The following is a 15,169-nucleotide window of genomic DNA, read 5'->3' as shown; positions in this document are numbered from 1 at the left end:
AATCATCAAGGCAGATTTTTCTTTTAAATGTAACAAGCAGATTGCCACAGGTTATATGAACAGTCATGCTCCCCAGAGGGTGAACTCCCCACACGATGACCTTCACCTTTAAATCTGCCACCATAAGATCGCTGTTGTTACTGAAGAATGATCCAGATTCTTAAAATAACAATAACAATGTTTTAAGTATTGCCCTTCTAGTAATGATACAATTCCTCATTTAAAGGTATCCAACATTAAATCATCAGTACTGAATTACCTTCAGCAGTGAAACTACTGGCTTCTTTGTACTTTGTCATAGTTGCTCGGTTCTCCTGCTTCTTTCCCACCTGAGAGAGATATGATTTCCTGCTTAAACTAAGATCAGGATGCTCAGCCCGTTAATACAAGTGCATAGTTTTCTTTTATAATATGATATGTATTTATATACATACACGTACATGACATATATATATGGCATGGCATGGAGTTGTAGTGTTGTATTTACACCAGAGGTCTAACAAAGGAGGAGTCTATTGCAGATTCCTGAACTTTGTGAAACTGCCACACAAAAAGTCTTCACATCTTTAAAATAACGTGATTTAATAGTTCTACTTGGCTTTTATTAATGTATTCATTCTTCCAAATCGAGCTTGAGGCACATTTGATGAAATCCACAAGGACAAAGTCAGTTTGCTTGAGTCATTTATAAGTCATTTATTTATTGTCATGTGCATCACTTTTTGATTATGACTGTTAATCAAAACTCTGTGATCCTGCGGAAAGAGCCGACGCCAGGTGAAGATGCCCCCCAGTCGCCGTGCTGCCGGTACTCGCCCCGCTCCAGGAGGTACTGGTGCCCACGGTAGTTGGGGAGGTCGTAGAATACCCAGGCACCATCTGTCACCACACAGGAGTAGGCCTCGCGCATCTTGTAGGTATCATAAACCGATGGGCAGTCATCAGAGCACTCCACCATCTGCCCACCAAAGTCCGGCCTCTCGTACAGCCTCAGCTTCCACGCACTACCGTAGACCTGCAAACACAAGCAAAGCACAGTGTACTCGGTGCAGATTTACAGTGCCAACTTTAGTGTTATGAAAAGTCCTGGAAAATTCCTCCCAAAGATAAAAAATACATGTGCAGGGTTTCACTCTAGGCTATCAGCTCACATGGACTTACATTTTTATTATGTAATCTCTTCAAAAGCTGGTCTTTGGCTGCTATTGCACTGTCAATTAGACTGGTTTAAAGCAAAGACTGATTAAATCAAAACAATGAGCTTAAAGAGGCTAAAATGTTCCATCAAACACAAAGAAATTACATTTCTTACATACATTAATCTTTTTTTTCTTTAAGAAAAAGCTAAAAGTTGCTGCCAGTTGTGCTTCCTATTGTCTACTTGTTTAGTCTGCTGGCTTAACAGTGAGCACCCAGCCTGGACTGGTGCCCTTGTACAATGCTGTCCTGCAGGGACTGCACAAACACATTTCCAGAAGCAGTCTATGTGAAACCTCTGTTGGATTTTGTGGTTGAAGGAACTTGGGAAAAAAAGGGGGGAACTTACATTTTTGACGGTACGGCAGGATTTGACATTGTCGTTGAAGGCCATCCACTGCTGGTTGTCGGGGTACTCCCCTGGGCTGAGGACGTACTGGAAACCCTTGTAGTTGGGTTTCTCATAGATGACCCACACGCCGCTCTCCACTCGGATGGAGCTGCAGCGGTTGAAGTATGTGTGCAGGTCAGCGCAGTCGCTGCTGCAGTTGTAGCAGCGACCCTGGAATTTCTTCTCCTCAAAAAATGTGATCTGTGGAAAACGTACGCTTTTAATAAACCCAAGAGGAGGAAGAGTCTTTAAACGCACACTGATCGCAACAGGTCTTAGCTTACCTTCCCCATTTGGATGCACTGTAGACCTCATTCTTTGCTGCAGCCCCATCAAAGTATTTAACGATAAACAAAATGTGCAGAGTGTGGCAAGTCTTTGATACCCAAATGAGGTAGATTTACATATCAGCAAAATAGCTTGGAGCTGTTTGATTTGCCTTTGTTCTGGCCTGATGATGGCTCTGTATCAAACACATGCTGGAACAGTGAAGGCAGAGGATCAGTGTTAGACTGTGAGGGACAGAAATTATTTAACACTGTTTAATAGTAACTCCCTTTAAAACAAAAAACAAAAAACTGAAGGTATTATTGAAAATTGAGGTATTACTGCAAAAAACCTATGTGAACATGTAACTAAAATGGCATTTTTAGGCTTTTATTTTCTATTTCTGATCCTACAGGAAACAAAAACCCTGCCTCATGTAGTATTTACTGGTTTAAGTATATGCAGATAGACTCAAAATGTCTTTTGGACTACTGTTGCAAATATAAAATGCATACATTAAGACCTGTTCTGTGCAATTTAGAGTGTTTACATTATGTGAAACTGTAGAATATTACATCTTTCTGTCTAGTTTCATTAAACAGAATAGACCTTTTATTTAGTGATGATTTGGTTAAGTCCATTAGGAACCTTCAGACTATATATGTAACAGCTTTAAAGTAATTAAACATCAATACATGCAAGAAATTGATAAACTATACTATACTATAATGTACAATCTACTCAATAAATATTTAAGATGGACACAGGGGGGGACTCTGCACTCCACAAGTGGCCTTAGCCAATTTGGCCATGTCACCTCCAAAATACACAATATGAGCACTTACGCCTCATATTGTTTCTACTTTCTATTTACTCCAAGTGCTTCAGTTTTAAGGCACACACTTAATGGATCACACGGGCATAAAAGAGGGTGACAACCTTTTCAAACAACTGATGTCCTTCATCTTTCTTTTCCTAAACTGTCTAAAAATAAAGAGGTGAATCCTTAAAAGTCCACCGAATGAGTCCTTTTTATTTTATCTCCTTGGATTGTTATTTAATTTTTCTTCTTCTTGGGTTCTCAGTCTTGGTATAAGCTTGGGGGGAAGTTTTGTTCGTTCTTGTTTGGCATTCAGCATGGTTTGCTCATTACAAACCCACTACACTTTCACATCTTTTGATTGTTTCAACACGGTTCTCTGTTCATATCGTCTTTTAATTTATACACAGCACTTTGTGACTTTTATGTCTGTGAATAGTGCTATATAAATAAACTTCACTTACTTATGCTTTACAGTTTCCCTTCTTCCTAAAGTCTTTGAGTTTTAGATACAAATAGGAGTCTTATGAGCTTCTAGTTCTGAAATTTACTGATAAAATAAAACCGAACTTGCTCAGTATTCAGAATTCCTTATTATTTCTGTTTGGGATGTATTTCCTAATAGTAAATCCTCTCTCAAATACAGAACTTTGAAGCATCTGTAAATGCAGTTAATCTTCGAAACCTTTCTAACATATTACTTACAACTGAATTTTGACTTATCAGTATTTACATTAGAAAAACCAGGGGTGTGTCTGAGGATTTCAGCTTGCTTTATTATTATTCACAGTACATTTGGAGTGTGTGATTTTGAGTTAACAGGAGTCCATAATGCGCCTGATGGAGCTGAACTTTGTGATGTTGCTCCCCATCTCTCTGAGGTTCCTGTACTCTCCCGGCCTGAGGTACAGCATCCTGCCTCTGAAGCTGGGCTGCTCGAACATCAGCCAGTGACCGTCCATCACGTTGCAGGACTGACAGACAGACATGTGAAAACGATCCATTATGTTGTCGCAGTCGTCGCTCAGCTCGTACATCTGGCCTCCGAAGTTCTCCCTCTCGTAGATCCTCATTCGGAAGGGGCCTCGGTGCTGTGGATGAAGAAGCAGAATGACTGTGGCCTGTAAGTCTATAAAACCTATCTTTAGCTGAGAATGTAAATCTAAACCTACATCTTGGACAACATAAAGTAGCAATATTATTAAAAAAATTAAATATAAAATTAGCATAAATGGAATTTTTAAAACTATATTTTAATGTTTCCCTCCATTCATCTTCTTCCACGTTTATGAAAACTTTTGCTGCTTCATTTTATATCGGCATATCCATGGGATCTGGAAGTTTTGTTCTCTTTCATTTAGGACAGGTGATTACACCTGAGGATGGTTAAAGAAGGCTGGGAGATATGGATGACTTCTAGTGAGTGAATCCTAAATTTAAAATATTACACATGCAGAAAGATAGGACTGAACAGCTAGGCTCAATTTTTATTTCAATATATTTCACAATTAATTACAATTTTTCTCCTGCATGCAGGAGGGCAGCCTTTGTGCTCAGACAAATGTTGACCAGATGGCTGTTTCTTTTTAGCTTTTATTGTCACTGGCCTTCTACATCTACATATTTAAAAGGTCTCTGTCTTGTCCTTTCTGTTGTGGCTGGGCCCCGAATGCAGCTCAATGTCATCCACCTACCGTGGGGATTATGCGACTGGATCTTATGCAGTCACTCATGCTCATTCCCATCAGGCGCTGGTTGTCTGGGTATTCTCCTCTCCTCACCAGCATCTGATGGCCCATGAAGTTGGACTTCTCATAGACCATGAAGAGGCCACTCTCCACCCTGCAGGAGTTACACCTGCTAAGGTAGGATGTCAGCTCTGGGCAGTCACTGCTGGTTTCATAGGAGCGACCCTGGAAGTTCCGGTCTTCATAGAAAATGATCTGCAAAAGAGAAAAACAAGTGAAATATATATAAATAAGCAACCTGTAAACAGCTATTTTGCATATTTGTTATTATGAACTCGTGAAGTTCAACTTTAAAACTTCCTACTGTTATTAGCTAAGTTTCACTTACCCTCCCCATGGTCATGGTTATCTCAGATACATCTCATCAACATCGACCCTTTTCCCTTTTTATACATTGCACAGCTTGTGCTGAAACCTTTGAGTCATCACTCTATATTGTGGCACAGCAGCACTGTAGCGTGGCAGACTGTATGTCCGATTCTGCAAATAGGTATTGTGATAGAAATTTGGGATTTATGCTCCCTTCCAGCAACTTCTACTATTGCATTCATCTCTCTTCTGTAAAAATCGATGTAGTATGAACATCAGATCTGTAGATGAGACTGAATGTTGTGGTAACAATAACAGTATTAAACAAACTCTATTGAGGTATACTGTGAAATGTGAATGCTGTGCCACGTGAACCTCATGATGAGTCAGGATGTTTCACACAAAGGTGAGGAAGGTGGTCTCGGGCTCATACTGTATATAAAAGTGGCACGGGTTGGCATCAGTTGGAAAAAAATCAAACCGTCACCATGGGCAGGGTAATACTTCTCATTTGCTTGTATAGTGCTAAAGAAAAATCTGACAATACTGAACAATTAAGACTTGTGGAAACATCACAAGAGGGTTAGAAATGCAAAGCAAGTCCATCCAAATATTAAATCACCACTCTGTGGCGCTGTCAGCTTACCACCTCTTTCCTGTTTATTTTTTGCAGATCATTTTTTATGAGGAGAGGAACTTCCAGGGTCGCTCCTATGAGTGCAGCAGTGACTGCTCCGACATCCACATGCACCTGAACCGCTGCAACTCCTGCAGAGTGGACAATGGGTGCTTTGTGGTGTACGACCACCCCAACTTCATGGGTAATCAGGTCTTCTTGAGGAGAGGAGAGTACTCTGATTTCCAGCGCATGGGAGGCATGACGATGATGGATACCATTCGCTCCTGTCGCATGATCCCCATGGTAAGACATTTTGGTGGTTGTAGATGGTCTGTACCATTTCATGTGGGGATTGCACAGACACTCCAAAGTCCAAAGAGGTAGCTGCTAGGTCAGCTGGACCTGGGACAGACTGCATTTCTCATGATTCGTGTCTTTTTTCCCCGCTCCATTAGCACAGGGGACAGTTCAGGATGAGGATCTATGAAAGAGAGAACTTTGGAGGCCAGATGCACGAGCTGATGGATGACTGCGAGTCCCTCCAGGAACAATTTTATATGTCTGACTGCCAGTCCTGCAATGTGATGGACGGCCACTGGCTGATGTTCGAACAGCCGAATTTCAGAGGGCGCATGATGTACGTGAGGCCAGGAGAGTACAGGAACCTCAGAGACATGGGAGTGAGCAACATAATGAAAATCAGCTCCATCAGACGCATCATGGAAATGTGCTGATTGTCTGTCCGTTCACAAGAAACTCTGGGAGAAAAATAAAAAAAACGAAATATTTTTGAAGTATCTCTTTCGCTTCATGTGTGGAGTCAAAGATGCAAACGTCATGTTTTATATCCTTTAAGATAAACTTCTAAGTTTATCATAACCTTACAGCCTTAATCAGGACTATTTCCCCTGGCATTTGTGCACATTCAACAAAATACTAAATGCCATCACAACTTTCACACCAGCTGTGTTAGAGCAGGGGTGTCGAACTCCAGGCCTTGAGGGCCGGTGTCCTGCAGGTTTTAGATCTCACCCTGGGTCAACACACCTGAATCAAATGATTAGTTCATTACCAGTCCTCTGGAGAACTTCAAGACATGTTGAGGAGCTAATTTAGTCATTTAAATCAGCTGTGTTGGATCAAGGACACATCTAAAACCTGCAGGACACCGGCCCTCGAGGCCTGGAGTTCAACACCCCTGAGTTAGAGGTTGGATCCCTCGATTCAGTATCATCACTTAAACAGTTTCTACTTAAATGCTTATGTAGCAAAGCGCCGCTGTTGCTCTGTTGTTATCTCAGTTATAGATAATTGACGTGGACACAAAGATAACATATAAAAATGACCATGATGGTCTAATGTAAACGCCATTTGTAATACAGCACATCACAGCATCACCGAGCTACTTTAATGCTCCGTTTTAATTGGGTATTGGCTATAATCAACATATCAATCAAAATATTATTACAGCTATGAGAAAAATAGACGTTCCATAGGACTCTATACAATCGTTTTAAAAATGAAGTACACCCCATGATTCAGCGGCAATAACTTGAAGTAATTATTTATGTATGACTTTATCAGTCTCTGGCATCATTGTGGAGGAATTGTGGCCCACTCTTCTTTTAAGTGTTGCTTTAGTTCCCTTGTTTATGCATTTGGTTACGCATCGTTCTCTCAGTGTCACACCACAGCATTTTCATCAGGTTAAGGTCTGAACTTTGGGTCTTGCAACACCTGCATTCTTTTCTTTTTCAGTCATTCCTTTGTACATTTAGGGGTTTGCTTCAGATCGCTGGTCCTCGTGTACTAATATGTTAAATCCTGTGCAAAATAGAGTTTCCATGTAAAATTACTTTCAGATTTAGGACACATATGCACTGGTGACTATGAGTTTACCTGGAGATGAAGTGAAGAGAGTGGTGACTATGATGTAGGAGGGAAGGGAGAGAAACCTAAAATATTAGTGTCCAATGGTCCAATGGTTCAGAGGCCCAATGAGTAACACAGAAATGGGAAAGCTTTCCAAAGTGTTTCCATAGGAGTGATGATCATTTATGAATAAATAGAAAACATTGGGTTTGGGTTGAAATAGCAGGGATGGTGATGATTGTTTCCCTGAGACAGTCAACGTGGCTCAAGTGAAAACATACAACAATGAAAAAATGAAAAACCTTTGGATTCAAAGTTAACATGAATAAAGACAAAATAATTTACAAGAAAAATAAGAAGAAAGGAGGAGGAGGGAGAGCATGTGAGCATGTGAGCAGTCAGTTGCAGAGACAAAAAAAAATCAGATTTGCCAACATCAGTCAGATAATGCTAAGAAATACAAGGGTAAGAGATGCATCCAGTAATGATAGACATTATTTTTGATAAAGATAAAATTAGATAAAGAATACTAGATATTTAAATTAAAAAGGTTCAGTCCTGATAAATCACTGATGATTTACACTCACACCTGTGCATATGCACTGTTAATAAATGAAGGCTAATGAACTTTGACAGTTTTAGCTGTCAGACACATGAGCTCACTTTTGACTGAAATGCTTTGGCCTACAGAGGAGTTAATGTTCAATTCAGTGACTGCAAGTTGGCCAGTTCCTGTAGCTGCAAAACACCCAAACCTTGACTGTTGGTTTGAGATGTTTGTGCTGATATACTATGTTTGGTTTTTGTGTGTGCATTATGGCTTAAACATTTCCACTTTGGGAGATGCTTAAGCCATACTTGTTCAGCGTTTGTCTAATTGAACTTTAACATTTGACATGCTAACCGAAGCCTGTAGAGTCTGAGATGTAGCTGCTTGGCTTTTTGCAGTTTCTCTGAGCATTGCACGGTCTGACCTGGGGGTGAATTTGGGTCCACGGTGGCATTGTGTTGACACACACCTGAATGCTCCAGACCAGCGACCTATCAAAATCTCTGCTTTTGCATAAGTGCTCACACTTTCAGTGATCAGTCACCCTGGATTGAATAAGCAGTTAAAAGAGTGGATGGATTCTATTGTTTCAGTCTTGCCATAAAACTAAATGCAAAGTCTGTCCTGTTTATGGTGTGGAAAAAAAAGAAATTAAAAAATGCAGCATCAAGTGAGTTGAGAACTGCACTATTTCGTCTTTTAAATATTATATATTTATCCGAAAATCAAAGCCTTTTTTCATCTTTAAACACTATTATTCAATGCTCTACAAATATAAATGTGTCCTATAATGAAAAAGATGTTTGCTTTGCCGCCATTAAATCTGCACAAGTTAAATCTCAGTAATTGCAGTGTTCACAGTTTGATGTGTAGTACAGTAGAGACTTCCATACTGATGAGCTGACTCAGTCATTCCGTACAATTGAGGCAGATTCTTTGGATGTCACATGATGCATAAAAGGCAGCGCGCCAGTGAGAAAAACAACAGAAATCAAATCGTGCGACCATGAGTGGAAAGGTAATGCAGGGTACAGATCCCTGCAGCAGCTGGTGTAGGACATTGAACTCTATATATACTGTGTCAAACTCAATAGTATTTTTATTCTGTAACTTCTGCCGTGCAGCACTGTCTGATATGACTTACTCTTACGATAATCTCAGACACTCTGAACACTCTCTCTCTCTGGAAATAGTCTCACACAAACACAATTTGTGTCTTTTTCTCTAGATCATCTTCTTCGAGGAGAGTAACTTCCAAGGCCGCTCTTTTGAGTGCGTCAGCGACTGCTCTGAGATTGCCTCTCACTTGAGCCAATGCAACTCCTGCAGGGTGGAGAGCGGGACATTCATAGTCTATAACCAGCCCGACTTCATGGGCCAGCAGTACCTCCTGACCAGGGGAGAATATCCCGAATGCACGAATACCTTTGGCTTCAACGACTGCATTCAGTCCTGCCGCATTGTCCCTGCGGTAAATATGAGTATAATATAATCATTTGTAAAGACGAGGACAGTCAGCAATGTAAAGGATCAGTTTGTTGAATTCATGTGTAACCCCAAGTTCAACTTCCTTGTATGAAGCAGAGGATATGTGTTATATATATGTCCAGCATATAGCTTCTATCACGCATTTTTATCTCTCTTTTTATCTCTCTTTCCAGAAACATAATTTATGTTTCTATAAAGCAATTTGCCACAAATGTGAATGTAGCCTACCACAGTCCTTAAAACCATAGAAAAAGTGCATAAAGTAACCAAACGGTCTAAACTTGAGCTAAAAAATTGATTGTTTTTGTCACACTTGTTAGTCATGAATGAACATTTTGTATCAAAGCTGTTTTATGTATAGATCTTATAGATCTAGCCTATAAGATCTGCTACCTGTTAGCATGCTACCTAGCAAGAGCTTAAGGACTTGTGTTACATTTTTCAAAACACAACTTTCCAGAACTACTATTAAGATTCCCACGTGACACAGCAGCACACACATTCTTCAACAAAGTTAGCATATAGCTTATTGCCATTTCCTTTCAAGGCCTAACGCAATTTTTGGGTACCTCTGCATTAGCATTAGCTGGGTACATTTGTTTTGAACTGCAAAACAACGATTTCATTCCTTTAAAATATATACTTTTTATAACTTTTACAGCACAAGGGACTTTTTAATATGAGGATCTATGAAAGACCAAACTTTGAAGGCCAGATGCACGAACTGACAGATGACTGCAACTCCATCCAGGATAACTATCACATGTCGAGCATGCAGTCCTGCAACGTGATGGAGGGCTACTGGTTGATGTTTGAACAACCAAATTATGAGGGTCGGATGTTTTTTCTGAAGCCAGGAGAGTACAGGGACTTCAAAGGAGTCGGCAGTAATGACATGAAATTCAATTCAATCAGACGTATCACAGAATCTTAACTGTCCCATGACTTTTATTTGGCTAAAAGTTTTTGCAGATGGTTTGTTGTGTTAATATTAACAAATTGTCAAAGGCAAAAAAGAGAAAGCTTTGTTTTATCCTGAAACTGTGATTTGTGCATTGTTTGAATGTAGTTTCAGCTGTAATGTATAATTTACTGTGAACTGACCTCTTTTATTGTGTGGTGCACATAATAAATAGACTGGACACAGATCTGTGTAAGTTGTTTTTCAACTCAGTCCTCAATCAAAATAAATAGCTGATTTACCCAATCATATATGCATATTCACAGTTCACATATTGATGGTTCTAAATCTTTAAACCCACTTAAATAAATACATTATAATTTTCTATATATTTTTTTTAAATTTAACACAACTTTGCTAAAAACAAGGACAAACCAGTTTTATATTTTGAATCATCAGTAACTAACACCTTTTGGCAATCTTTTTTGATATTTCTGGTAGAACAATTGCTCTCATTTGCATAATATACAACTTTACATACAATACTTACATTCCCTACTTTATTAACCATCTATCATCTATTTTTCAGTTTTGACTATACTGGATAACTGTATTAGGATTACATGAATGGTTCTTCTTAATGTCCTTAAGTTTTTGTTTGATAGAAGGGAAAGTATTTTATAAGGGTTGAATTCTGATAGACCCATTGTTCACTGACTAAGTTACACCAGTAATATTAGTATAGTAAAACAAACTGCCTGAACAAGCTAACCCCTATATGAAAAAGATCAAGTGTTGCACTTCTGGCAAATGTGGGTTTTTACTGCAATGAAACTTTACAGAAATATGTTTTATAGACTTTACAACTTTGCAAGGTTCTGAGATATGAATAATTACAATGTCACAATAAGCCTCTTGCAGTTAAAATGCATGCTGTACACCATATATATATTTATAGATGACTATAATCATCATTAAGACTATAATCATGCTTTAAATTAGGCAATACTACTTTGACACGATGCTCCTAATCCACAGTATCGACACTGATTCATATGTAAATAAATTAATAATGATTTAATTGTCATATGACAAGCAAAGAAATCAAATAATCCTAACAATACAGATTCAAATGTATTGATGCATTAATAATAGCACGTTATACTTGATGCTGTATCTCCATTGCATTAAATAATCACAGAGTGTATTAAACATCGTATCAGAAAAAGCTGATAAGAACCAAACAAAAGCACAACAGACAAGAGGTTATTTAAAACAACTTGTTTGCTGACATAAAAAAAGCGGTTGAATTGTTGGAACTATAAAAGGCTGCTGCCACTTTGCACAAGGGTGCAGCAGTGGCAGCTGAAAGTAGTACCATGTGAAAGATGTTCACTGCAGCTTTTATCAATTTTACAAATGCATCATATTTGCTATTAGCATTAACATTGATACATTTAATTATACGCAATGTGTAAAATGTGTACCCTAACACACGTGAATGTAATTTGGTGATATGTATATATGTATATACCATCTTTCACCATTCCAGTGTAAATACTGTATATGTTTAGGGATTTGTTGACAATAGTTGTTGGTATTTTTAGTTTAGTTGTGGATTTTATGTGTAGGCCATTAAACAAATGCAAGGGGCAGCTTCGGCTCAGAAAAAAAAACAGCTGATTTGCACTGCAGACCTCACCAAACAAAGCACAAGAAAAAAATATGTTCTGTGTGAAAAAGCTGACCAGCCCAGTCATTGTTCTCAATCACAATGACACAGGTCATCCATGGGTTATAAAGGCAGCCTGGAGCCCACGGCTGCTGCTACAGTGTGACAAAAGTTAGCCGACACAATGGGTAAGGTAAGGATACCTTTTTTTAAAAAAAAATCCTGTTCCTTTTGTGCTTCTGCATACCTGCATGGACTATTCATCGAAAACCAGTGATGCAGAACCACTTCACGTGTGGTATTTTTAGCAAAATGTCTTTAATTTAATCGAGCATGCATCCAATTTACTGAAAATCCCTGAATAAACTTCTTTCAGATCATTTTCTACGAGGACAGGAACTTCGAAGGTCGCTCTTATGAGTGCAGCAGCGAGTGCGCTGACCTACATTCCCACTTTAGTCGCTGCAACTCCATCAGAGTGGACAGTGGTAACTGGATGGTCTATGAGAGACCCAACTACATGGGCTACCAGTACTTCCTGAGGAAGGGGGAATATCCAGACTACCAGCGCTGGATGGGATTCAACGACTGCGTGAGATCCTGCCGTATGATCCCTATGGTAAGTCTCAGTTGGGCATTTTTGTATTAAAGGTTTCACTGATCTACACTGATGATTGTAATCATCATTTCTGCAGCACCAAGGCACTCACAGACTGATGATCTACGAACGCCCAGAACTTGGAGGACAGATGATGGAGCTGACAGATGACTGCCCCTCCCTGTATGAACGCTTCCATTTCAATGACATCTACTCCTGCAACGTAATGGATGGCTACTGGATCTTCTACGAGCATCCTCACTACAGGGGACGGCAGTACCTGATACATCCTGGTGAATACAGGAGGTTTCATGAGTGGGGAGGCATGAGTCCCAGGGTTGGATCCATCAGACGCATCATTATGTGAGAATACCGATGTGAGATATTTCATGTGAAATATTTTAAAAAGTACTACCAATAAACCAAACAAAAGACCAGAGTGGTGTCAGCTGCTTTTTGTTTGTTTTTTTGTTTTTTTCTTGGTTGCTTAAACTTTTTAGAGTCGTCTGGAATATTTAAGGACTGATTGCTTCTCGTTACCTCTGAAGAAAGCGGCATGAAATGGTCTAAGTCAACACGAACATTTCTTGTCAAACAAACTATTGTTTTACAAGAAGTTTAAATGTTACAGCAAAAAAATGTTTAAACATCAAGGCTGTCTTCTTTTGGATAAAGACATAAACACAAGCAGTTTAAGCCCAGCATATTTATTGAGAAGAGACAATGGAACAAGGTTCAGAAGGTTTTAATTAAAGTCGGTGATTCGCCTGAGAGAGCCGATCCTTGGACTCGCACCGCCCCAGTCACTGTATCTGCGGTATTCACCAGGTCTCAGGTAGTAGGTCCTCCCCCTGTAGTTGGGCTGGTCGTACAGCAACCAGTGGCCGTCTACCACATTGCACGAGTTAATGTCAGACATACGGAAGCGGTCCTGGACGTTGGGGCAATCGTCGCTCACCTCCTGCATTTGGCCGGCCATATCTGGACGCTCATACAACTTGATTTTGTAGGAGCCCCGGTGCTGCAGAACAATGTTTATTAATCAGACACTATGGAAGAGTAAAACAGTCCATCTAAGACAATCTAATGGAAAAACATCCTTAACCAAAAAGTTCTTCTTCAGTTTATGTTTCTTTTGTGGAGCAGGGACGACCAGATGGTCCCAGCATCTGAGCCAACTGGATGTGGGGAACCAAATATGATGAAGGTTTTGGTCAAACATTAGCTGTCAAGGATTTATATTCTAAAATGTTCCCCAAAACTAAATTTATATCACTTTTATTCGAAGTTGTCTAATAATAATGACAGTTCCTTTACAAAGTTTGTGTTAGAGCTTCTACCTGTTGATCCAAGTCAGCCTTTATTTTACTTTAGCTTCTTCCATTTTGTTACTTTGAGTTTTATTAATAATTTATTGAGCACATACATGTCTTCTTTCTTTGACCTTGCTTTGTACTCCAATAATTCAACAATTCAACATGCCCACTTCTAAATAATATTAACTCATTGCATCTTTAATACAAGCTTATGCTTACCATGGGAATCATGCGACAGGAGCGAATGCAGTCATTGATTCCGATCATGCGCTGGTTGTCGGAGTACTCCCCCCTGCGCAGGAAGTACTGGTGGCCAAGATAGTGAGGTCTGTCATAAACCATGAAACAGCCGCTCTCCACCCGGATGGAGTTGCAGCGGTTGAAATAGGGGTGCAGGTCAGCACAGTCGCTCATGCACTCATGGTGCCGACCCTGGAAATTTCTGTCCTCGTAGAATATGATCTGCAAATGTATGTCACAGCATTCGCAAATTTTTAGCTCCTTTTTCATTCAAGCTCCTAGCTCAAGGTTAATGTTTTGCTTTGGTTTTTAATTCTGTATTTTCAGTAACATAATAAACTTACCTTTCCCATTGTTATTTTAGTGGGGGCCCGACTGATGCTCAATAGATGCCCTCTGTGCTGCTGTCCTTTTATATAAAGTAGCTGTGTGATGGCACAGCATAAAGTATTGTCATCCAAATAGGTTTTATAAAACAAATCTGGTTATGTATAGCGACGCACTGCAGTGTGATGATGAGTTATTGTTGTCCACTTTTCACACGTTCATCACTATTGATCAAAACACCATAGTTTGCTAGTGCCCCACGGGTCAGTGATCACATTATGTGCAAAACAACTGCGTCCTTCTCATTCAAATAGATTCCTAACTGTACAAATGCCAGGGTCGGAGCAAGTATTTTTCCTGAATTTTGTCATTCAGGGATCCTGGATGGCTTTGAGGGTCCGAAGGCTACAGTTTTTTGTTTGTACCTCAGGCTGTTTTGGATAATCAATAATTTCTACAACGAAAAATGATTAAATCTTGTCATAAACTTGTTTAAGGGGTAATTAAATCTACCTTTACCGTTTTTTAATTGATTTTTTATTTATCTAGCCATAATCACAGAACTGCTGTGGCCCTGAGTGTAATGTAACAAATGTTAGAGCTAAATAGCAAATATAGATACACTAAAGCCTCTACTGAAATTATGAACATCAGTATTTGTGTTTGTATTGACATCAGCATTGCTACAGTGCCTAAGTATAGTGTTTAACTTGGACATTAAGTCATCTTTGCATATATTTCAATCATTTATGGAAACAGGCTACACTGTTGTTGAATTAATTATTCAATTTTTAGGTTTGCTGATGTTTACTGTGGGTTTTTGGATGGAGGCTTTGCAAAGTAACCGCTGCCGT

The 15,169-nt window shown here is 39.4% G+C and overlaps 6 protein-coding genes across 7 annotated transcripts; 3 read left to right on the top strand and 3 right to left on the bottom strand.

Moving 5' to 3' along the window:
* Positions 1-739: 739 nt before the first annotated feature.
* LOC146360837 (gamma-crystallin M2-like) lies at positions 740-1,881 on the bottom strand. Its single transcript, XM_084922410.1, has 3 exons — positions 1,873-1,881; positions 1,547-1,789; positions 740-1,015 (listed from the first exon to the last, which is right to left on the bottom strand). Exons 1-3 carry the CDS (start codon positions 1,879-1,881, stop codon positions 740-742), a joined length of 528 nt encoding a protein of 175 aa, XP_084778536.1.
* A 1,609-nt stretch (positions 1,882-3,490) lies between these two features.
* On the bottom strand, positions 3,491-4,766 carry LOC146360836 (gamma-crystallin M3-like). The gene is made up of 3 exons (XM_084922411.1): positions 4,752-4,766; positions 4,370-4,618; positions 3,491-3,766 (listed from the first exon to the last, which is right to left on the bottom strand). Exons 1-3 carry the CDS (start codon positions 4,764-4,766, stop codon positions 3,491-3,493), a joined length of 540 nt encoding a protein of 179 aa, XP_084778537.1.
* Positions 4,767-5,220: 454 nt separating this feature from the next.
* Positions 5,221-6,085, top strand: LOC146360835 (gamma-crystallin M3-like). The gene is made up of 3 exons (XM_084922412.1): positions 5,221-5,229; positions 5,406-5,654; positions 5,807-6,085. The coding sequence occupies exons 1-3, from the start codon at positions 5,221-5,223 to the stop codon at positions 6,083-6,085; spliced, it is 537 nt and encodes a 178-aa protein (XP_084778538.1).
* Positions 6,086-8,779: 2,694 nt separating this feature from the next.
* LOC146360834 (gamma-crystallin M3-like) lies at positions 8,780-10,195 on the top strand. Its single transcript, XM_084922415.1, has 3 exons — positions 8,780-8,791; positions 9,002-9,244; positions 9,923-10,195. The coding sequence occupies exons 1-3, from the start codon at positions 8,780-8,782 to the stop codon at positions 10,193-10,195; spliced, it is 528 nt and encodes a 175-aa protein (XP_084778541.1).
* Positions 10,196-11,952: 1,757 nt separating this feature from the next.
* Positions 11,953-12,799, top strand: LOC146360833 (gamma-crystallin M2-like). Of its 2 annotated transcripts, none has more exons than XM_084922406.1 (3): positions 11,953-12,027; positions 12,211-12,453; positions 12,530-12,799. In XM_084922406.1, exons 1-3 carry the CDS (start codon positions 12,019-12,021, stop codon positions 12,797-12,799), a joined length of 522 nt encoding a protein of 173 aa, XP_084778532.1. In that variant the 5' UTR covers positions 11,953-12,018. The 2 variants fall into 2 exon arrangements, with proteins under 2 accessions (XP_084778532.1, XP_084778533.1); XM_084922407.1 differs by having other exon boundaries at positions 12,019-12,027; positions 12,211-12,463; positions 12,537-12,799.
* Positions 12,800-13,177: 378 nt separating this feature from the next.
* On the bottom strand, positions 13,178-14,341 carry LOC146360832 (gamma-crystallin M2-like). Its single transcript, XM_084922414.1, has 3 exons — positions 14,333-14,341; positions 13,968-14,210; positions 13,178-13,453 (listed from the first exon to the last, which is right to left on the bottom strand). The coding sequence occupies exons 1-3, from the start codon at positions 14,339-14,341 to the stop codon at positions 13,178-13,180; spliced, it is 528 nt and encodes a 175-aa protein (XP_084778540.1).
* Between the last annotated feature and the right edge of the window lie 828 nt (positions 14,342-15,169).

The sequence above is a fragment of the Perissodus microlepis genome, chromosome 23, assembly GCF_051167445.1.
Source record: "Perissodus microlepis isolate ML-2025 ecotype Zambia chromosome 23, ASM5116744v1, whole genome shotgun sequence".
In the NCBI taxonomy this organism is placed as follows: Eukaryota; Metazoa; Chordata; class Actinopteri; order Cichliformes; family Cichlidae; genus Perissodus; species Perissodus microlepis.
Note: the sequence above shows the minus strand (reverse complement) of the source record. Positions and strands in the feature narration are given on the sequence as shown.

What these genes read in the sequence shown, in the direction of transcription:
- LOC146360837 (XM_084922410.1), bottom strand. An exon ending in CCTGCCGTACCGTCAAAAAT is followed by an intron (nt 1,016 to 1,546) that starts GTAAGTTCCCCC and finishes TTGTGTTTGCAG; the next exon opens with GTCTACGGTAGTGCGTGGAA.
- LOC146360836 (XM_084922411.1), bottom strand. An exon ending in CCAGTCGCATAATCCCCACG is followed by an intron (nt 3,767 to 4,369) that starts GTAGGTGGATGA and finishes CTTCATCCACAG; the next exon opens with CACCGAGGCCCCTTCCGAAT.
- LOC146360835 (XM_084922412.1), top strand. An exon ending in CCTGTCGCATGATCCCCATG is followed by an intron (nt 5,655 to 5,806) that starts GTAAGACATTTT and finishes CCGCTCCATTAG; the next exon opens with CACAGGGGACAGTTCAGGAT.
- LOC146360834 (XM_084922415.1), top strand. An exon ending in CCTGCCGCATTGTCCCTGCG is followed by an intron (nt 9,245 to 9,922) that starts GTAAATATGAGT and finishes TAACTTTTACAG; the next exon opens with CACAAGGGACTTTTTAATAT.
- LOC146360833 (XM_084922407.1), top strand. An exon ending in GATCCCTATGGTAAGTCTCA is followed by an intron (nt 12,464 to 12,536) that starts GTTGGGCATTTT and finishes TGCAGCACCAAG; the next exon opens with GCACTCACAGACTGATGATC.
- LOC146360832 (XM_084922414.1), bottom strand. An exon ending in CCTGTCGCATGATTCCCATG is followed by an intron (nt 13,454 to 13,967) that starts GTAAGCATAAGC and finishes ATTGTTCTGCAG; the next exon opens with CACCGGGGCTCCTACAAAAT.